This window comes from Theobroma cacao, chromosome 1, assembly GCF_053813885.1.
Source record: "Theobroma cacao isolate CCN51 chromosome 1, ASM5381388v1, whole genome shotgun sequence".
NCBI lineage: Eukaryota > Viridiplantae > Streptophyta > Magnoliopsida > Malvales > Malvaceae > Theobroma > Theobroma cacao.
The window spans coordinates 5,181,987-5,204,780 of NC_142639.1; the positions used below are offsets into that span (position 1 = coordinate 5,181,987).

Sequence of the window (22,794 nt, forward strand, 5' to 3'; positions counted from 1 at the left end):
AATGTTGTGAGGAAATGTCAAAAACGTCTTTTTAATCAATATTTATTTTAATATAGTTAAAATAAAAATATAGATATTAGTAATTTTCAAGTGATTTTAATATCGCATAATTTTTATTCTATGGTGTATGTTCTCTTACTAATCAATTCCACTCATCGCGGTGCCATTGGAATTGTAATGTGTCATAGCTTGATCAGAAAAGTGAGGACGAATCAAATTTATATAAAAGAAGAAAGCAGAAATTCTTGTTGGCCAAATATTCCTGCTAAAGTGGGATTGTAATGCAAGGATGTCTCCTTATTGACACTTCATAGATTCCTCTCTCAAAATTATTCCTACAAGAAATTCATTGAATTAGAGTTTCCTAGTGAGGCCCAGATGTTTCTAGTTAGCTCACGGGCTTTTTCTGGCTTGTTATTGCTTTCAAGTGCAAACTTTTCCCTTTGCTTATCTCTCTGCATTTTTACAGACAACTAGCCTACACTAACCAAATATGTATTAGGCTATTAGCCAAGGAACGGTTTTAAGTGTCTGTACAGCTCTTTTTAGGCTTCTTTACATTGATAGCATGCCCTGCATTCTTTATGGCCGCCAGTCCTGCATTCTGTCATTCTCTCCCAGGGCCTGCATGAGCATAAGATCACAATTTTATTACAACCAACTCATGAGTTCCAACTGTTGTGAAGGTAACAAATATTATTTCACATCATGAAAAAGGAAGAACAACGGATATTAGGGTGCAGGAAGGAAGCATACAATTAAAGATTCTTGAAAAATCTTTTCATTGTCTCCATTCTTAGGAAGATTAAAGGTAATTTCTGCTGTGTTCATACTCCATAAAAACATTTAAAATATATAATTAAACCAATATGTTTTTTTTTTATGATATCAATATTCTTTTTGTAAGTGCTAGGAATGAAACAAAATTAGTAGCTTAAAACTGCAACACCTAAAAGGACGGAAAGGCATGCAAGATGAAGAAGGTACCTCCAAACTATGCTATCATACTGCAGAGCGGCCCTCATTCTTTGGGTGCAGAAAGCATCAGCCCTGAATCCATCAAGCCATTTGTTCTGTTACTGAACAAAAGGCAGAGCCCAGAAGTACACATTTTCCGGGGCACATTTGAATTTCCCTAACCACGAGATAACCATATTTTTTCATCAGCATGATAGGAAATGAAACAAAATGTGTAACTTATAATTCTAACACCTAAGGGAGGAAAAGGCAGAAATAGAAGATGAAGAAAGCACCTGCAAACTAAGCATACTGCAGTTTGCACTTAATTCTTTTGGTGAAGAAAGCATCAACCCTGAACCCATCAAGCCATATGTTCTGTAACAAAACACAGGTGGATCCTGGAAGTCCATATTTGTATAGGCATATGAGAAATTCCAAAACCAGACTGGATGTCATTATCTTCAGATTACATTGCACTCCAACCAGCTTTTTTCCCTATGCCCCTTTCCTTCATTATTTCTCTGGTCCGTTCTGCCTCCTCCCACCATCCCATAGAACTACACATGTTCGAAATCAAAATATAGTACCCATCATTCTCGGGGTCAGAAGCAACAGCACACTTCGCTATCCTCACTCCCATCTCAATTTCATTATGAACAACACAAGCACATAGCAAAGCTCCCCAGATACCCCCATCAGGTGAGATGGGCATTGACATAACCAGGGCTTCAGCATCCTGAAGATTACCTGATCTGCCAAGAAGGTCCACCATGCAAGCATAATGCTTCAAATTTGGCTTTAGAAAATAATGTTCCATTCTACCAAACAAAAACTTCCCTTCTTCAACAAGGCCTGCATGGGCACAAGAATTGAGAAGAGAAAGAAAGGTAAGAGCATTAGGTTTAACATTTGATTTCTCCATCTGCTGGTAAATCTCAAGTGCTGATTTTGCATCTCCATGCATTCCATAACCTGAAATCATTACATTCCAAGACACTGCATCTTTTTCCTTCATTGAGTTGAATAACTCTCTCGAATTCTCAAGTTGCCCACATTTTGCATACATGTCAATTAATGCAGTAGCAAGAGATTGACAGAGCTCATATCCTTCTTCCTTGATGTAACAATGAATTATTTCCCCTTTCTCCCATGATGCAAGATGAGAACAAGCTGAAAGCACAGTTAACAACGTTGCCAAGTTGGGCGTCAAGTTTCCCGAAATCATTTGATCAAACAAGGCAATAGCCTCAGAAAAATGCCCACAACGAGTATAGGCTGACATCATTGTGTTCCATGTGATAATATCTCTTTGTGTCTGATTAAATATCCTCCATGCAATGGTTAAATTTCCATTTTTCCCATACATATCTATGAGGGAATTGGCAATTGTGATGTTGTCAACCATGTAACTTTTAACTATGTTGCAATGCAGAGAGTGGCCAATGCGGATTGCTCCTAGCTCTGAACATGAGAAAATCACAGAGACAAAACTGTTTAAATCAGTTTCAATGCCAAGATGTTGCATTTCTCTAAACAATTCAATACTTTTTTCTTCTTGTCCATTCTTACAATAGCCGGAAACCATTATATTCCAAGACTCTTTGTTGCAATTAGGTATTATGCCGAAGAGTTTCTCTGCTATTGATAAGAGTCCAAACTTGCAGTACATGGATAGCAATGCATTATGAACTATCTGATCTAACAGAAAATTCCTCCTTATGAGTAATCCATGAAATGCCTTTCCATCGCATACACTCATGAAATTTCCAAAACCCAAAACAATCGAACTAATCAAAATTCCATCTGCACATAAACCATCAACCTGCATTTTGGAAATCAAATCTAAGCATTCCTTCAAAAAACCAAATCTAGCATACACACCAATAATCGATGTCCATGAGATAATATCTTTATGAACGACTTCGGAAAATGAAGCATATGAATCCCCAACACTCCCACACCTAGAATACATAGACAAAATCGAAGATTGAACAACTGGATAAAATCCAAGTCCAGTTTTCACCACAAAACCATGTAAACATTTACCTTCATACAAAGCACATAAACTCCCACAAGCCTGAAGTCCACCTTCTAAAGTCCTAAAATTTGGCCTTTTTTCACCATCCCCACCGACCCTATGCATATCACGAAGACGCTTCAAAGCCTTCTCACTCTCCCCATTTTGTACATATCCAATTACAAGAGCTGTCCAAGCAACCACATCTTTAACAATAATTTCATCAAACACAAGACAAGCATCCCCCATTGAACCACACTTTGCATACATATACACAAAAGAAGACCCAACCGCGGAATTTTCCGCGAAAAGGCCAAATTTTAAGGTCAACCCATGAACATATTTCCCACAACCTTCCCATCTGAGCTCAGCACAGGCAGAAGCAACCATGGGAATAGTGAAATCATTAGGTGGGGTGTTATGCAACCTCATTTTAAGATGGTACTCAAAAGATTCAGCGTAGTTTCCATTGGAGAAATGGGATTTGATAATTGAATTCCAAAGAAAGGTGTCCTTTGCTGGGATGGAAAGTGAATCAAAAACTTTGGTGGAAAAATGGGGTTTGTTGAAAAAGGCATATAAAGAGATGAGCTTTGAGGCTATGAAAATGTTGTTGGTTGAGTTGCCAGTGGTGATAATGAGAGCATGGGATTGGAGAAGGGATTGGAGAGTTGATGAGGAGGGGTTGTTGGAGAGGAAAGAGTGCAGTTGACAGTTAAGGTAGCCAGAAGTTGAACAAGATGAGAGTTGAAGAGACGTGGAGGGAAAGTGTCTCAACATTTGGGTTGCTTTGAGTTTTAGCATTGCTGTTCACTAACGGCTATTGTGGTTCCTTTATGGCTTTGTAAAGGAAGCACACAAATTCCCACAAGCCATCTACTAGTTTGAGTAATTAGAAATGAATATTTTGGGTCGTTTAGATATCTAGTATGTGAAAGCAACTCTTCACAAATGGTGGCCTCCACCATGGATGCTAAATTATATAGTACTATAATAGCATAATTTGGGTTATCAACACATACTAGTTTCAGCATATTGAATACTGTCTTTTACTTTCAATAGTCATACTATACTCTTAATTATATGCAAATTTTAATTATTTAAGCCAATTCCAACTATTCTAACCAATCCTTATCTTTAATGGGTGTTGGCAGAACCATTATCTCAATTGACATTCTCTTTTCCACCATCATCAGAGCAAATGGATGCTAGATCTCTGCTATCCCATCAAGCCTCTCATGCGTGTTAAGGTTAACACCTGACAACTTTAAAATCAGGTCCCAATTCAAATCATTATATCAGCTGGCTAATGCAGGAAAAAAATAAAAAGGAGAAGGGGGTCAGAGAGGGAAATTAAAGAAGAATCTGGACTATGATAACTCATTGTTCTGGAAGGACATGCAAAAAGTCTTGGTTGGCTGGCTGGTCCTACTTTAGGAAATTAAACACCACCCAAATAGCTGTTAAAATCTATTTAATTACTCATCATTGATCCAACGTATTAATGGACCACCAACTAATTAACGTAGAGTGGGAGCAATGGCCAAAAATTTCCTGCCTGGACAAAAGCACAATGGGAAAAAGGTAGTAGCGCAAAAAGGACAGTAATTCTCGTAGTGCATCTTGTTAATGACTCTGGGGAATGACCAATTATTAAATGGCCTGAAGACTGCAGTCTAGGACTGCCTATGAAGTAATTGAAACGCTGGTAGTCTACAGAGAAGGATGGCCCCTCCCTCGGTCCTCTTTCAGTGATTAGAGAGTTAAAAATAATAATATTTTGTATACGAGATTCAAATTTATATCTCTTATTTAGTTGTTATAATTAAATAGTAGTTTAATAAGTGCCCTTAGAGCGCAGATTGACTTGTTTCCAGAGATTATCAGGAATGTTTTTGAGCAGGGCCATTCACAAGCTGGGAAGAGCCAAAGGCCAAAAAGAGAAAGTGAAAAAAGAAGAAATTTCCTGCATGCTGCTATAAATGCAGTTTCCAAATTTCCTGGCTGTTTAATAGATTCAAGATCGGAGTGAGCCCCATGCCTGCATCAATCAAAGACAGGGGGACCTTTGCGTCTGTGGACTAGTCCAACATTAAAGATCCAGTGAGAAGCTCCAACTTTGAATGCTGGACTCCTTTGATTGCTCCTAACCACTCCTTTCTCTGTTTTATAATGTTCTGCTAATTTTTTATCATCACATTTTTGACCAATTTTACTTGCACTGTTGACCATTTTTAACCAAGAAATTATTGCGTCTTTGATCCAAAATGCTTCTAAATAAACATCAAATTCATTTGTTTATATTTTTTCATTTATATGCCTTTCCCACCCAGCAAGAAAGTATAGTGGAAATAATTAAGGAGGGAGAAGATGGAAAGACAAAACTAGATTATGAAAAGATACACTTACTATTTTGAATGAACTCTAATTTTGTCATTTTCCTTTTGTTAACATAATAATTGGTCTTTTCTTGATTAATATTGGTACATTTCTTTTTTCATAAAATTGTGAACCTATTTTCAGCTTTCCATATTTCCATTGATTTCACAAATATATATATATATATATATATATATATATTTATATATTCTTTAATGGATTAAAAGCCAATGGAGGACAGGCATGCAAACGCATGCTGTTGCAACTTGGCTGACGTCTTGAGAACTTATCCACAAAAGATTCTAAGGCAATAAGGCAGTCATAGATCAAGATAGAATCCTTTGCTTGGTACTAGGAGAAGCTATTTCTTCATCTATAAACTAGATTGCAATGATAATGCAAGTTCCACCTTGACCATAGTATTTTCTTTTATGATACTTTTTTCTAGTTTTAAATTGTGGTTACACCTTTCCTTAATGGAAACCCAACTGAAATCACAGCTACCTTGACTACACATTTCCTTAATGATAATTCAGAGCAGCCTGTTTTCTTTTCCTATATATGTATAATATATGGGTCGCTTTATGATATTTATTTTGTCTCTGAACAATAATTATCATGTGACTTCGCAAAATGTAGATAAAATAAAAGGTCATGAAAGACCAAATATAAAGTATGGTAATTAATTTATGAAATGGTGGTTTCATTTTGACCGCAGGATGGAGGACACCGGATATGGTGATATATTAAAATATCATTCATGTTACATCCTTGGAATAAAGAATTAAAGATGGGATGACCACCACATCCATGATACCTATAAAAATTACAACGTGTTGTTTAGCATTTACTAGCAATATTCTATATAGCATGATTTGGATTTTTGCAAACATTAAATAATTTAACTAGGGTAAGATTGAGGCATACTTGGGTATTGAATTTTTTTTCAAAACCATAGGTTAACATCATTTTATGTTCTTAAACACTTCTATTTAAAAAAGCAATATTAACTTTTAAATAATAAAATATGTTAAATTATGCAATTAGTTCTTATACTCTACAAAAAGAATGAATTTAGTTTATATATAATAATTTGTGTAAATTGAGTTCTTATATTTTGTGAATTTATTAAATACAGTCTCTACTTTAATATCGTTAAATTTAATTATCAAATATGCTGACGTGACGTTGACTATGTGTTAATGTAACGTAGTCATGTTGAGCTGGGATAAATGTTGACATGGCACAACGTTGACCTGTCCACATGAATTTAAAAAAAATAACAAAAAACATCATAACTCTAAATCAAATGAGATTTACCAACAAAGATAAAAAAGAAAATTAACAATAAGAATCAAGCGAGGAAGAAGCAACTGGTTATGGAATTGAATAGTTGAAATTTAAGAAAGATATGATCATGATTTGTAGATTTGTTTTGAATCTTAATTTTCAGTGAACATAATTTTCAAAGAGTTTTGGACAAGTTGAGAGATTTAAGTGGACAAAACAATAAAGACGAATTGGAGATTTTGTAAGGTTTTGTTAATATCTTTTGTAAATCCTCCCCATTCTTGTTAGTTTTTTACAAAATGCAAACATATTTTACTTAGTTTTCTTGTGGGTATTTTTTATTGTTGGCTTTTGTTTTGTTTTGTTTTGCAAAGTAAAATTAGCTTTTTGGATTATTACAGGAAAAGCTTTAATGCCTAGTTGAATATAAAATAGTTTTTTCAATAATAATAATTTTTTTTTGTTTTTCTTATTTTTACTTCTTTATTATTCTCAAAATTATTATTTTCAAAATTCTTCTCTTTTCAGTTTTATTTTTTCTTCGCTTAAGTGAAAAAAATAGATTGGTTCCCATAGGAGAAATATAGATTCATGTAAGGATGCTTTTGTTAATATATTTTTGGTAGGTTGTTAAATTCTTTCTTTGTTTGCTTGTAAATATCATCTAATTTAAGGTTAGGGTGCTTTTGCTTTTTTTTAAAAAAAAATTCACATGAATATGTAAGTATTATGCCATGTCAAGATTGTGTCATATCAACATGACTATACCACATTAGTACATAATCAACACCACGTTAACATACTTAATTGTTAAATTTAATAGTATTAGAGTTAAAAATTGTAATTAATAAGTTTATAAAATATAAAAATATAATTTACAAAAATTATTGTATAGGGATTAAATTTATTTTTTATAGAGTATAAAAATTAATTATATAATTTAACCAATAAAATATAAATTTTGGATTTGCCAATTTGCTTGAAACAACTCATTGTTCCAGGTTGCACCTTGCAATTATCTTATCCTTTCTATTTAATTTTAGTTTCTTTTGTTACAGTTCATTTGTTTAGATTGAAATTCTAAGATTAGACGACATATTCCAACCGAAAAAGACCGAAATCCAGACAAAACATGCAATCCCACGTTTTCCCTAACTCTAGACATATCCAACAAATGAGACAGAATTTAGTACCAGTAATTTTCAACCCAGAGAAAAAGTAAATAATAGACAGTAAGACTAAAAGGCAGTGAAGTGAACCTGGGCAATACAACTCATTCTATTTGCCTGTGACAGCTTTGTTGCGTTGTAACAATGAAACTCAGCCTCAAAAAAAGGTAATAAAAATCCCAAAGATTTTAGATTTGGTCACAGGCTACAGCGTAGGTGAACCACTAAACTGGTCACTACGAACCCACACATTGTATCCACGAACCCACACATTGTATCCACGAACCCACAGTCTGAGAAGGAAAGAGAAAGAAAGAAAGAGAGAGAGAGAGAGAGAGAGAGAGAGAGAGAGTAATAATTGCAGAGTTTCTTTCTAAAAGTCTTTGTATATCTACCAAAAATTTAATAGAAAATAAGACAATAAATAAAGAGAAGACTGATGGAGAGAGGGGAAAAGCAAAAAGACAGAAGCTTCTCATTAGATTTGTGTTGTTTTTAAAAAACTCAAAACAAATATACTGTCTTTCCTTCAGTAGCCAGCTCATTCCTTCTAATATACAGATTAAAAGAAAATCAAAGTTTGATTCTTTCACTTTCAAGTCTCATGATCCATCTTAAATTTTAAATGAAAACACCCATTTTTTTTTCTTCTCCAATCTGATGGCTATCTCAAAGGTAAGCAACTTTCTTCCTAACCCAAGTTGTACGTTTTTGCTTTTCTCTTTGCTTTTTCTTTTTGGAGATTCTAAGTTTTGGGTTTTCTTAAGTGACTCGTTATTGCTTTTCTCTCTGGTTTTTGGTTAATTCATTGTTTTTGGAGAGGGGTTTTGAAAGTTGTAGTTATTCCTTTCTTATTCACGGAAAATGTTTGGGATTAAAAAAAAAATTGAAATTCATTGACTTTTTCAGTTTTGCTCCTTTTAGTTATTGATTTTAGACTTGTCCAGTTCTGTGAGCTAACTGACTGCGCTTTCTTTACCAAACTAAAAGAAGGAATTCGGTTAGGCTCAAAGTTTCCATCGTTTTATATTTTTCTCTGTTTTTAATCCAAACATTGTTTTTGAATTGGAATTGTCCTTCCTTAGTTTTGCTTTTATTTGTCTGGTACTGAATGTTAAAACCTGCATTTGCTTTTCTGCAATCTGGATAGGGCCCTTTTTAGTTTTGAGTTTATTGGGATGTTGTTTGGCATTTTTTCTCTAGATTATATAACTAAGATTTTGATGGAAACGTTGTTACTAATAGCTTCATGTTATAACCGAAACCACAGTTTTATTGATATTTTGTTTTATTTCGACATTCTTGTAGGTATAAGAAGACTATTTTTAATTATATCCTTGGCTGCACCCTAGCCCTATATTGGTCTGTCCCTTTTATGCATTTTAACTCAAATTGGATCTTTAAAGAATTTTAGCATGCTAATGCTGGGGACATAGCTTTCCCCAGGCTCATTTTCCTGTTAATTTTCTTAGTCGTGCGATTCCCTCCACTGTACCACCCCCCCCAAAAAAAAAAAAAAAGAAAGAAGAGAATGATTTTGCAAAAATGAAGTGCTTTGTGAGACAAAGAAAAATTACGAAGTTATTTTTTCATTATAAAGTTTATGGTCACCGAAACTAAAACTTGCTTGAAATGATGTTTGTGAAGTTTTTTCAAAAATGTCACTGAAATGTAAGTCATAAGCTAAACAGAAGAGAATTTCCTGCCAATGCCCCCCCACCCACCCAGTTCGTAGAGGCTCTAGTAAGTGCTGTAAAATTCTTGATGTGAGTCAAGAGCACCAGAGGTGGTCCTTGAAGGTGGCTAGTTTTCATTATTTGACTGATTGTGCTAACACAAACTTGTGCATATGGGAGCCTTTTTGTTTTTTTATTCTCTTTCTAGAATATTGATTTTACTGCCAATGTTGCTTGGATTCAGGTGTGAATGTGGAAATGGGTATGTTAAATTTTTCTTAAACCTTTTCCAATGCCTGTTTGGAAGTGTCAGATATGTGTCCAAGAATGCTAACTGAATAAACTAATTTTTGTATAGTATGACTTTTTATTTACCATTTGAATAAACTAACTGAATAACATTTTCCTGGATGTTTTTGCAGATATGGAAGTCACTTGAATGCTCATAAGAGATTTTGTATTTTATGGCATTGATAATTGGGGTTGATTTTGCTGAAGATGGAATTATTTCTTGGTGTTCTTATATTGGCTTGCTTGCTTTCTTTTGTATCTGCTGATTTTCAAGGTAAAGAGTTATTCTTGTTTGACATTTATTCATCAAACATGTACACATTTCACTTGTTGAAGCAATCTGGATTTCACTACTTGTTGTAAATTTGACGATAGATATCATCCAGAATATGCATGTGTCTGTATGTGTATTTCCTTCTTTACTTTTCAATGTTAAACTCAACTTATGTCTAATTATTTTACACATAACTATAATATCTTTGGAGTTTTGGGTACTCTTTGATGCTATAGTGTTTAGATGTACAGTGAAGATAGAAACACAATAAGATGCCTGAGGCTTTTGTTCTTTCTCAATGGGATTCACCTCCCTACTGTCTGTCAACTGTTATCAGTCAGATTTGAGTTACTGAGGCCTCTAGAATTGTTTGCTTATTTAAATTTAATCAAACTATATGATACTGTGTTCCATCTACTGAAATGTTACTGAGTTGAGTTTTTGGGAAACTTGGGCTGATGTGTGTCTGATATTCTAAATAATAGCAATGATAAGATATCATTATGGTCAACACCCTGATTTCTATGAAGAGGTGTATGGAGGTTCATGCATGAGTGCATCTTTGTGTGGTATATTGAGATGGTATTCCTTGATAATTTTATTTCCTCTTCTTACTTTCGTTGAATTTAGATACTGATTCTTTACGCCTGGGTAGGCCAGAGCGGGTTATTTGTTTGCTTAATTAGATTATGAATTTCCATATCTCTTTTCAGGAGATGCTTTATTTGCATTGAAGAATTCACTCCATGCTTCAGCCAATCAGTTGACAGATTGGAATCCAAATCAAGTTAACCCTTGCACTTGGTCAAATGTTATGTGTGATCCTAGTAATAATGTCATTTCTGTGTAAGTAATTCTTTATTTTAGTTTAATTTTTCTTCTTGACTATGATGCATAGTCACAACTCACAGTTATATGCCTATATGATTTAATTGTTCATGAAATAATATTTTGTTTCTTTGCTTATCTGTTACTCAATTATATAGTTACCCTTATTTTGTCAATTTGCTTTCAGGACATTGTCATCCATGAACTTTCCTGGCACCTTGTCCCCTAAAATAGGAGTTCTGAAGACTCTTTCATCACTGTATGTATGGAACATATTTGAGCAAGCAATTGATTTCAATGATTTATGTTCTTGATATATTGAATTCTGCTGAGGCCATTTTTTTGATTTCCAGTGAATAAATCCATGTGTATCTTACCTATAGTGATGAAAACTCTTTTCTTTGTTATGATAATTGTTCGTCTGTGCTTTAGCGGTTAAATTTGATTCTTTTCTGATGTAATTTGTTATTTCTTTGGGTACCATGGATCAAGGCATTAAAATGCATCACTAGCAAGCAGGATAGTTATTAGAAAAAAATAAAAAAAGAATAAGAAAAAAAAGGAAGCGATCTGCCATCTCTAGTTAGTCTGTCTAAACCAGTCCTGATAGGGAACTTCTTAATATGCATTAACATATATCTTTGGGGTATAAGTGTTGGGTCCTCTTTTTTTAAATAAAGACTACTGGTATTTCAGTTAGTAAGTATGTGCGCAAAGTAAATGACAAGGAATGTCTTTCCTATAAGATGTTATTTTTGATGTTCTATGTGGTGGTAGTACCACCAGGGATAGCCTAAAGTAGGATTGAGATCCTAAAACTTGAATATGCCTAGGTAGATAGTGGCTGTTGGTGGTGTATTGGAGTTGAAAAAGTCTCAAAGATGTTTGCTGAACTCCATATTCAAATCCCTTTATTGCTAAGGCTGCACGATACTTAGCTCAAGTAACATTAAAAGCCTTATATTTCCAACTTCTTAGGGTTGACAACAAAATCTCTTTGCTATAAAACAGTGCATTAACCTTTCCTATTTATCATTACCATCATGTCATGGTTCATACAGTCTACTGATTTGTATTGTACAGCATTACTAGGCTCTATGTTCTTCTAATATGATGGGGCTGAAGAATCTAATTCCCTCATGAAATAATATGAATATGTTGGAGACTTCTGAAAAATTCTGAGAAAAGTGAGTAGCTTAATAAAGCTTAACAAAGAATATTGATCTCAAGTGTAGAGAGGAAAGTAGCTACCTAGGATTGCTGATTCCATAGGACTGTGCAGACTGTGCTGCTGAATCTAGTGATGGAATTAATATTTAGCTTCATAATTTTCGTAGTATTGGAGAAAAAAATATGTGATGCATGCTGCATGTTTAGTTAGTTGTATCTTGTATCATTGGAAAATCCTTATAATAAAATGCTAGGGTTGATAGTTATCACTAATTTGAAGCATACGCTGAATTTGGAAGTTTCTGCTATATCCAAGTTCATATTTGCTTTACTAGTATGTAATGTGAACAACTTTGTTGAATTCGTTATATTTGTGTACGCTTCATAATGGACTTGGCTTGAATCTTTTGTGCTTATATATTTATGTATTGTGTGTATTCATCATGCAGTACGTTGAAAGGAAATGGTATAACCGGTGAGATACCAAAAGAGTTAGGGAACTTGTCAAGCTTGACCAGCTTGGATTTGGAAAATAATCATTTAACTGGAGAAATACCTTCTTCCCTCGGTAATCTTAAAAAGCTCCAATTCCTGTAAGTAATGTAATGCCCTTTATATTATAACATAAAGGTTTTTATTTGTTTCTATATATTGGCATTATCTTGCAACTTATTCCATAGGAAAGCATTCTTTCTTTCGTTCAAGCAGGACACTGAGTAAAAACAATCTTTCTGGAATAATCCCTCAGTCAATTTCAGATCTTCCAAAGTTGATCAATCTGTAAGTATTAATCCTGAATGATATCTGAATGTATGGAAAAACATTACCTAATTGAATAAGGCTTAAGTGCCAAATGAATCGCTCCATGTTTTTCCAGTTTGTAAAGTTTTGAACTTGAATGTGAGTTGTTTCTCTTTTTACATTTTAAAGTTTCTGATGGTGTGGTTGAACTTTTTTGCAGTCTGCTCGATTCGAATGATCTTAGTGGTCAAGTTCCTGATCATTTGTTCCGTATTCCAATTTACAAGTATGTTTGTCTTTGATTAATTGTTTTATTTCTATTTTCGCAATACAAAGAAATAAAGATATTGTAAACAGTTCATTGATTTTGATATCTGTGTATTTACCTTCTCTCTCTTCTCAAGAGTGTATGTGCACAACACCATAGACAAATATTTATCAGCAGTGACTTAACCTGACATGGCTTTGTTTCTTTCAGTTTTACAGGAAATAGGTTAAGTTGTGGTGAAAATTTTCCTCACCGTTGTGTATCAAATGGAAATGATTCAGGTAATTGGATTAACGATTTTGACTCCATTACATTGTTTTATGATTTAATGGTTTCAAAGGAAGACCTGTTAAACTTGCACCATAATTTGACCAGCTATCTCTGACTTTTCTCTTTGCTTGCAGGTTCTTTGCAGAAGCCAAAGGTTGGAATCATTGTTGGAATGGTTGGGGGATTTATAATCCTTCTTATTGTTGGTGGGTTGCTGTTTTTCCTGTGCAAGGGTAGACAGAAAGGCTACAAGCGTGAAGTGTTTGTAGATGTTGCAGGTTACTGCTAACTTTCATTTTTGAATATTCTGAATGACAACCAGTTGCTGATGATTTTTTTATGTCTATGTTAAAGTTTTTCTCTTGTTTACTTTCCTAGTCTTGTCTCCCTGCTGGGGGATCAAACAGTTTTTTCCATCTATTGGGTGATATGGTCAAAAGGTCAAGGTTTACTTAAATTTGCCTCTATGGTTTTAGTCCATTAAATCCATATGACAAGGGATTAATATTAGTTCAGTAAGTGAACATTAAACTCTAAATCTACCTTTTTTTTGTGTGTGTTTCATTTGTAAATTTTCTTGCCAAAAAGAAAATATTAATATACTTGGCTGCTGGGATAAGGTTTTCTGACCTAAATCTGGATCAGGATCAAGTTTGCTATTTTTGAGAAACATTTATAATTAATGGTGATGAAGATGAAAACTTCTGGAGTACAAGTGGGTGCCTTGTATAAAATGTTAGAACTTGGTTGAAATTCAAAACTCTGACAAAATCTCAGATAGCATACAAAAAAAAATCTGTAATTTGCAATTATTTAAATTATTGTTCAGAAGTTGGTAGATGTTGCTTTGTGAAACTCAAATCTAGTTTTTATGGTTGTCTACTGTTTAGGAAGGCCATATATGTTTTACTCTACTGTGCTTATGAACCAAATTTTCACCTTTGACATTAATTAAACAATGAATTGTGCATCATATTTTGGTAGTTTGTTCTGAAACTCCTTAAATTTGCTTCTTCAGGTGAAGTTGACCGAAGAATTGCTTTTGGTCAATTGAGAAGGTTTGCATGGAGGGAATTACAGTTGGCTACGGATAACTTCAGTGAAAAGAATATTCTTGGACAGGGAGGTTTTGGAAAGGTTTATAAAGGTGTGCTTTCTGATAACACAAAAGTTGCAGTTAAGAGATTAACTGATTTTGAAAGTCCTGGAGGAGATGCAGCTTTTCAACGCGAAGTTGAGATGATAAGTGTAGCTGTTCACAGGAATCTCTTACGGCTGATTGGCTTTTGCACGACTCCAACAGAACGCCTTTTGGTCTATCCTTTTATGCAGAATTTAAGTGTGGCGTATCGTCTTCGAGGTATTAGTTTGAGAATTTAATTCAAAACATGACTTTTATTACAGCTTTTAACTCTTGATCTTGAGTTTCTTAAGAAACATAGTGTATAATTTCTGCATGTTATAGATGCAAACATGACATCTTCTATTTTGAGTATATACTAAGAACACACATATTCAATAACACTCAAATGTAAGTAATTTGTCAGGGTTGATATAACAGCTTTTAACTCAGCTGAAAAGAATAATGAATATTGCCTTTTTTTTAGCCTGCCTAGATAAAGGGAATGCTCTTTAGCTGATTACTGTTGTACAATGGTGAGGTAGTTCAACTTAGTAATTTAAAGTAACTGTGGAAGATATTCAAGCTTTCTATCTTTTCTCCTTTCAGCATCATTTGTATATAATATTCAAACTTCTAATCTTCAATCAAAGACACTTGTCTAGACTTCTTACTTTTGTAGATAACTGCAGTTGGAATTCAATTAAACTGTAGAGGTTGTAGACTAAGTGCATGTAAGAATTTGAAAAGGAGAAAATTTTAATTTATTGTCATTCTTAAAGCAGAACTGCGGTTGGGATTCAAATAAATAATTCATTTAATTTATTCTTTTTAAAATATTCAGTTAATCTAGGGACCTTCCTATAATGGTTGACTAATATCTAGAGCTGCTGCAGAACTCAAACCTGGTGAACCTGTTGTAGATTGGCCTACAAGAAAAAGAATAGCCCTAGGTGCAGCACGTGGGCTGGAATACCTTCATGAACATTGCAATCCTAAGATCATTCATCGGGATGTGAAAGCAGCTAATGTATTATTGGATGAAGACTTTGAAGCAGTTGTTGGTGACTTTGGCCTAGCAAAGTTGGTGGATGTGAGGAGGACAAATGTGACAACTCAAGTTCGTGGTACAATGGGCCACATAGCACCTGAATACTTGTCCACTGGGAAGTCATCAGAAAGGACAGATGTCTTTGGTTACGGGATTATGCTTCTGGAGCTTGTAACAGGTCAACGTGCAATTGATTTTTCACGCTTGGAAGAAGAAGATGATGTCTTGCTGCTTGATCATGTGAGATAACACCTATCTATAATTGTGTTGGCTTTTGCTTATATGATTTTCTCCTTTTCCTTTATATGCTTGTGTGATGTGCATGCTATTCATTCAGCAATGCTGCCACCATAAGTTGGACTTGGAGCAATATATGTTGTTTGTTAGTCTAATGCTGTATTTACACAGTGACCACAAATTTTTACTGTGTCGCTACATGCACCTCCCGTGTGTGTCTGTGTGTGTATTGTCTCAGGTAATAAAATTGAAATGTATGTAACCATTGCAGCCGTATTACCTTATTGGTACTGAATTTTGGGTTCTCTTAACTACCCATAATGAGCATGCTTGTATTGTTGATTTGAAGGATGGGTGCTGTTGTTGGTTCAATTCTAACTCTTGACAGGACTGGGGAAATAAAATATTCTGAACTTGTATGGGAAGTCTGTTTTTATTGTCACAGTGGAGTTCAATTAGATTTTTTGCACAAGTAGAAAGCATACTAAGTCTTGAGTCTTAACCTATATATTAAGCGAGTGATATAGGACAAGGGTATGCATTGCTGGCCATATCTTGTTACTGTTATGTCAGTCGGGAACAATGAATGAAATAGTTTTAGGCTCCATTTCACCTATGAAAATTTTGTATTTGCTCTGTGAAGATGAAATCTTAATAGTTTGATTTGCAAATACATGCTGTTTCTTGATTGTATTGATTCAAGGTTTGCACCATTTGGCTTTTTTGCTCACTCGCTGTGGTACTTATTTGTTTGTGAAGGTCAAGAAGCTGGAAAGGGAGAAAAAGCTAGATGCTATTGTAGATCGCAACCTTAATAAAAATTACAACATCCAGGAGGTGGAGGCTATGATCCAAGTTGCATTGCTTTGTACCCAAGCATCACCAGAGGACCGTCCAGCAATGTCAGAGGTGGTGAGGATGCTGGAAGGGGAGGGGCTGGCAGAGAGGTGGGAGGAATGGCAGCATGTTGAAGTTACGCGTAGGCAAGAGTATGAAAGACTTCAAAGGAGATTTGACTGGGGAGAAGATTCATTATATAACCAGGATGCAATTGAGTTATCTGGTGGAAGATGAGGGAAAGAATTCCCCCTGCTTGTTAAAAGCATGTAACATTCTAGTTTCTATTAGTAGGTTAGGTAATTTATGTTTTCATTGGGTGAGCAAATTTTTAATTTGAGCAATGATAGGGAAAGAGAAAAAACAAAAGGAGATGGCATCATATTTTTATGTGCATTGTGTCATAGCTCTCCTGTTCTTCATGTTTTATTCAAGGTTTCTTGTATGTGTTTGTTGCATCAAAGAGCAAACCTCAAGAAAGTATATGATCGTGTATTTCAACATCATGTGGTTTTTCGTAGAATATTGAAGATTTTTCAGAATTTTACTAATCTTGTTTCCAGTTATTATTCTCCTAATTCCAAGGTTAAAGAACCGGTTAACTTGTTCATAGCCAATTTGGATTGGGTTGGTCTATTTATATGGTCATTTACGTTTCAATATATGATAGTTTGCTTTTTTTTTTTCTTTTTTTAAAAAAGGAGAAAAACAAGCCTACAAATATGATTTACATGGAACACATGATCGTCAGCCAAGTTAAACAAGCCTCAACTTTATAGCTGTACCAAAATGAAAAGACAAAAATATTACAGTAATTACTTTCGTTAAAAAAAATTCGAAAGTATTCATATAGTCTCATGTATTTTCTTCAATTTAGTCTTTATATTTAAAATCGAAGTAATTTAATTCTTCAATTTTGAGGATTGAAATAATTTAGTCTTTTTTTCTAAAGGCGTTTATCTTTTCTGTTAAGATAATGACGAAATATTTGTTGGTGTAGCAGTGGCATGCGACATCGATATGATTACATGGCAGTGTCATGTAGCACTAATATGATGATGTGGTATTGACATGTTGACGTGGTAGTGCCATGTGGTAATATTGACAGAAAGTGCCACATGGCAATGCTAATGTGACAAATCGAGCAAAAAAAATTTTCAAAACAAATCCACGCCATATCATAGGAACAAAATTGAATAAAAATATATAGTATAAGGATTGAATTGAATAAAATTGAGATGTTTAAAAATTAATTTGAAAAAAATATAAAATTTTGAGTAAATGATACATAAACTTATTAATAAGTCAAATAATTTAAGTGTAAAAAATTTATCGTATTAAGAAATAAATATAAATAATTTTTTACTTAATTATTTGATTCCATAATAGGTATATTTATTTATCTTTGTGTAAAAATTAAGTTTAAATTTCTCTTCTATAGAAAAATTCTAAAATTTTATAGAATTATTTTTATATTATTATAGATTGCATTGCACTAAAATCACTCATTCATACACAACAACAACAAAGGAGATTATTTGATTTACAATGTTACCTGTCATGTGTAAATCAAATAATCTCCTTTGTTGGTGTTGTGTGTGGACGAGTGATTTTAGAGTAATGCAATCTTTAATAATATTAAAATAATTCTATAAAATATTTGATTTTTTTTATAGAAGAGAAATTTAAACTTAATTTTTACAAAGAAGATAAATTAATATACCTATTATGTAATCAAATAATAAAGTAAAAAATATATATATTTATTTTTGAACACCATAAATCTTTTACACTTAAATCTTTTGGGTTATTAATAAATATATGTATCATCTATTCAAATATTTATATTTTTTAAATTTTTTTTTCAATTTAGTTTTTAAATTTTTTAATTTTATTCAATTTAGTTATTATATTATACATTTTTGTTGATTCAATCTTATGACGCAACATAGATTTTTAAAATTTATTTTATCTACCACATCAACATTACCTCGTGGCAATGTCACGTTAATATTGCCACATCATCATGTTACTGTCATGTGACATTGTCATATCATCATGTCGCTGTTACGTGACATTGCCACTTCAGTAAATTTGTCACGTCAATATTGATGTTATCACCGATGTCAACGTTGACGTCATCGCCTTAACGACAAAATTGGATGCCGTTAAGGAAAATGATTAAATTGCTTCAATTTTTAAAACTAAAAGGCAATTGTTTCGATTTTGAATACAGGAATTAAATTGAAGAAAATACATTAGTACAAGAACTATTTAGATACTTTGACCAAAAAAATATTACACAAGGAAAAAAGTAATTAATTAATTAATCATCAAGTAAACTTGTATGAGAAAAAAAGTCAATTTTTTTTTGTATTGCAATAAAAATCAAAATGAAAATTGAATTATTAAAACTAAAAAGAGAGATATGCATATGATGCATAAAATTTTGAAATATAGCGCCAATAAGGGAAAATATGCATTTCACTTTCGTTGCAGTTATTATATAATTTACATTCTCTTCTGTGACATAAAAGAAACTAATAAAAATGTCGGTTCAGGTACTACTCAAATCTCTTTCTTTTTTTTTTGTTAGCTTTTTTTCTTTGATCTCTTGATGAAAGCTTTCGCTTTGTTTGGTTGATGAAAAAATGGAAAAAAAATATTGTTGTTAATGGTTGTTTTATTCAAGATAATCTATAATCTCCTAAGGTGTATGTATGAACTAGTGTTAAGAAATGAACATTTAAGAAGTATATGTTATATCAATACGAAGTCCATTGCTGTATGAGTACACTTTAATCTTTACCTTTATGTGATCCATCATTCAATTCCATAGTCTTTTATGGCAAAAGTCTTGTTTCTTATCATCTACGGTGAAATTGTCAAAAACGTTATCATCTTCAACGTTGTTTCCCTATTTTCTTCATGAAACAAGTCAATTCGTTTCTTAATAGTTAACTTTGCACCAAAGCCACTATTATTGCTTATATCTAATTTAACTTTAGTTCTTTGTTTCAACTGTTTCAACATGTAATGATTTTTCTCTTGTACCATATATTTATAATGTATAGTTCAGACAACAATTTCATTAACCCAAATAACCACACATGTGCCTAATTTACATAATGTTGACTCTTTACACAATATAGAAAAGAGTAAAATATTCCTATCTCTTAAGTTTTGATCGAAATTAAAAGCAGGTTCATTAATTTTTAAGATAAACACTTTACCTTAAACGTCTAAACAGTGTTAATGTTAAATATAAAATTTTTAAAATGCTTTTTTTTTATTTTATTGTTTTCTTTCTCTCAAACCGACCGACAACGTCCCTTGCACTGACCAATCATCCATCTCCAGCCTCAAATCGGGCTCCCCAAAGGGAGCAGTGGAGCTAGTGCTTCAAAGCTCCCTTAAGAAGCTAGATCGAGGCTTTTTTTTAGAAAAACTTAATAAAAAATTGATAAGGTTATATAATAGTAATTTTTAAAATTAATAAAAAGTAGAATTATTTTTTTAATATTATCATGTCATCAAACTAACAAAAATATTAACGATTGATTAATGGTTGGACCTATATGTTTAATGAAAGATATTTTTTTTTGGACGGAGTGTTTATTCGAAAATTAATAGACTACTATGTAATTTCGATTAAAACTTAAGGGCGAGAGTATTTTACCCCATAAAAAAATCATGATCTCATCATAAGTGATATCAAAGCAATTTAGTTCAATTTTGCACTAATAACCAACCTTCTTCATTTTTTTTTGGATACCAAGATTCGATTTCATTAATCAGCGGGAATGAGTTTTTCATCACCTTGCAAATATGAACAAAAACTCAAGATACAAGAGAGATTTGGTTAGTATATCAATCAATTCCCAGTGATATACCTTTCCAAAACTGCTTTTTAGAGATTTGGTTAGTTTTTAATCTTAAGGCTAAGGGTCGGTTTGTTTTGATGTAAAATACTTTTTAGAAAATGTTTTTAAAATTTATACTTGTTTGAAAGACAAAAAATTTATTTTACACGTAAAACATTTTATGACTCAATGAGAAAAACAGCCATTGACCACGGAAAATGTCTTAAGCACGAAAAATATTTTACGCACAGCAAATGTCTTACGCACGGCAAATGTCTTACATATGAAAAATGTCTTACGCAAGAAAAATGTCTTACGTCTATGCCGAGTGTAAGATGTTTTTCAAAGAAAAACAAACTCTTATATTAAGTCTAGAAATTTATATTTACTAAATATTAATATTTAACTTAAAATATTAATATTTATATTATTCAATACTATTAAAATTAAAAAGAATTTTAAGGAAACTATTAATGCAATTAAATTTTTTATTTATAAATTGAATAAATCTTACTAATAATTATGATAAAAAATATTTCAATAATCATAATACATAATTATAGGTTTTGGATGTCTTACACAATCAATAAATATTGATATTTTTATAATAAATACATATAAATATAAATTTTGGATGTCTTACACAATTGATAAATATTGATAAATTTTTGTTGTGTTATGGTAAAAAAGTGATGAGATAGAATTTTTTTTAAAAATTAGAGTTTACTTTAATTGTAAACTAACATTATATAAGCGTAAAGTTATTATGCATTGTCATGCTAAGCTTTAATTAGGGATAATGAGAGTTAGGAGGGTAATTATTTTTATGGGTGAAGTATACATCCTTCACCATTATAGGGATGATGATTACAACCCAATTGGTTATATTTAACCTAAATTTCACTAGAAATCCAAAGAAGGCTAAATTTATATTTAGAGGGTTTATTGTCATATCTTGGGTCTTGGATTTTATCTCATTTGGCATTACGTATGCTTTCCATCGAATTGGTTTCTTCATTTCTATGATAGCAGATTTAGTTTTACTGGTAGTGGAGTGGTATAGGATAGATGGCATTTTTTGCATAAGCCTAGCTATAATCATTCCATCTTTGGGGTTGATTGTTATCGAGATATGCAGTAGAGATTAGCCGCTCGTTATCACACATTATATTTCTTTAATAGTTTGACATTTTTTTCATTGAAACAATTGTATTCAATTTTTCAAAAAATAATTGTTTTCAAAGTAAATTTTTTGTTCAATGATGAATATTTTAAATTTGATAGTGTCAGGTCAAGAGATTAATTTCTTAATCCTGATTACTAATTTTGTTGATAAAATTTTGTTCGAAATTTGTTTTGTAACACTAAGGTTTAAGGTGACGTAAGAAGATATTGACTTGATTATTTTATATAAAAAGCTTTAAGGTTTTTCTTCTCAGTCAGATATTGGATTTTATTAAGCATTAAATTAATACAAATTACCGCATCAATAAATGTTGTTCTAGAATTTTGTTAAGTTTTAAAATTTTTTCTTCTTTGTCAAATATTGAATTTCATTAATTATCAAACTAAATTTTATTAAGTTTTGGAAGGGAAGATAAATATTTTTTTAAAAGAATATTTGTGTCTTAAAATATTTATGTAATATTAGGTATAATTTTTTTTACTATGGAACAAAAACATCATTTTGAAACAAGAGGGACCAAAGTGTCATTTTAAAGTGTTTTGAAGTTTTTTTTTTTTGTAGATTTTACCCCACTAATAAAAATAAAAGGCATAATTTTCAAAAAAACTCCTAAACTATTCAGAAAAATTCAAATAAACTCTTATACTTTTATTGTGTTCAATCAAGCCCTTATACTTTTGTTTTGAGTCAAATAAGCCCTTTTGACTAGAGGTGTACAAATGCAAACTGAATCGAAAGCTTGAACCGAACTGAAGTGAGTTCAGTTTTTTGTTCAATTAGTTCAATTCTTTTAGTAGTTCAGTTATGGTAGTTCAATTATTAAAATTAATTCGATTCGGTTTCGATTAGGAATAACCCTAACCAAACTAATCGAACTTGAATAAGGATATAATAGGGTTTTCGTATGGAAAATAAATCATAAACTATTTGTTGTTATTTTTATCCATATTTTTTTAATTATTTGTTGTTTGAATGAGTATCCATCTTATTTATTCTAATTGTTTAGCATCATTTTTAATATTTTTGTAGTATTGATTTATAAAAAAATGCAACATAAATAAATATATACAAACAAAAAAAAAATTCTCAAGTTCGGTTTTCGAAAATCGAACCAAACTAACTGAATTAATTCAATTTTAGTTATTTGTGAAATTCGGTTCAGTTTCG

The 22,794-nt window shown here is 32.3% G+C and overlaps 2 protein-coding genes across 2 annotated transcripts; one reads left to right on the top strand and one right to left on the bottom strand.

The window, feature by feature from the left end:
• Positions 1–315: 315 nt before the first annotated feature.
• Positions 316–3,871, bottom strand: LOC18611547 (Pentatricopeptide repeat (PPR) superfamily protein). Its single transcript, XM_018127102.2, has 3 exons — positions 1,254–3,871; positions 988–1,135; positions 316–624 (listed from the first exon to the last, which is right to left on the bottom strand). The coding sequence occupies exon 1, from the start codon at positions 3,779–3,781 to the stop codon at positions 1,427–1,429; it is 2,355 nt and encodes a 784-aa protein (XP_017982591.2). The 5' UTR covers positions 3,782–3,871; the 3' UTR covers positions 316–624; positions 988–1,135; positions 1,254–1,426.
• Positions 3,872–8,230: 4,359 nt separating this feature from the next.
• On the top strand, positions 8,231–17,129 carry LOC18611548 (putative LRR receptor-like serine/threonine-protein kinase At5g10290). The gene is made up of 12 exons (XM_007047858.3): positions 8,231–8,490; positions 9,914–10,056; positions 10,770–10,902; positions 11,072–11,143; positions 12,504–12,647; positions 12,763–12,834; positions 13,016–13,081; positions 13,274–13,344; positions 13,468–13,611; positions 14,352–14,693; positions 15,350–15,744; positions 16,501–17,129. Exons 2-12 carry the CDS (start codon positions 9,990–9,992, stop codon positions 16,813–16,815), a joined length of 1,821 nt encoding a protein of 606 aa, XP_007047920.3. The 5' UTR covers positions 8,231–8,490; positions 9,914–9,989; the 3' UTR covers positions 16,816–17,129.
• Positions 17,130–22,794: the final 5,665 nt, after the last annotated feature.

Bases quoted from the DNA above. Each gene is read 5' to 3' on its own strand.
- LOC18611548 (XM_007047858.3), top strand. From the start codon at position 9,990: ATGGAATTATTTCTTGGTGTTCTTATATTGGCTTGCTTGCTTTCTTTT. The intron at 10,057-10,769 runs GTAAAGAGTTAT...ATCTCTTTTCAG, and splicing joins TGTATCTGCTGATTTTCAAG to GAGATGCTTTATTTGCATTG. The intron at 11,144-12,503 runs GTATGTATGGAA...TTCATCATGCAG, and splicing joins CTGAAGACTCTTTCATCACT to TACGTTGAAAGGAAATGGTA.
- LOC18611547 (XM_018127102.2), bottom strand. From the start codon at position 3,781: ATGCTAAAACTCAAAGCAACCCAAATGTTGAGACACTTTCCCTCCACG.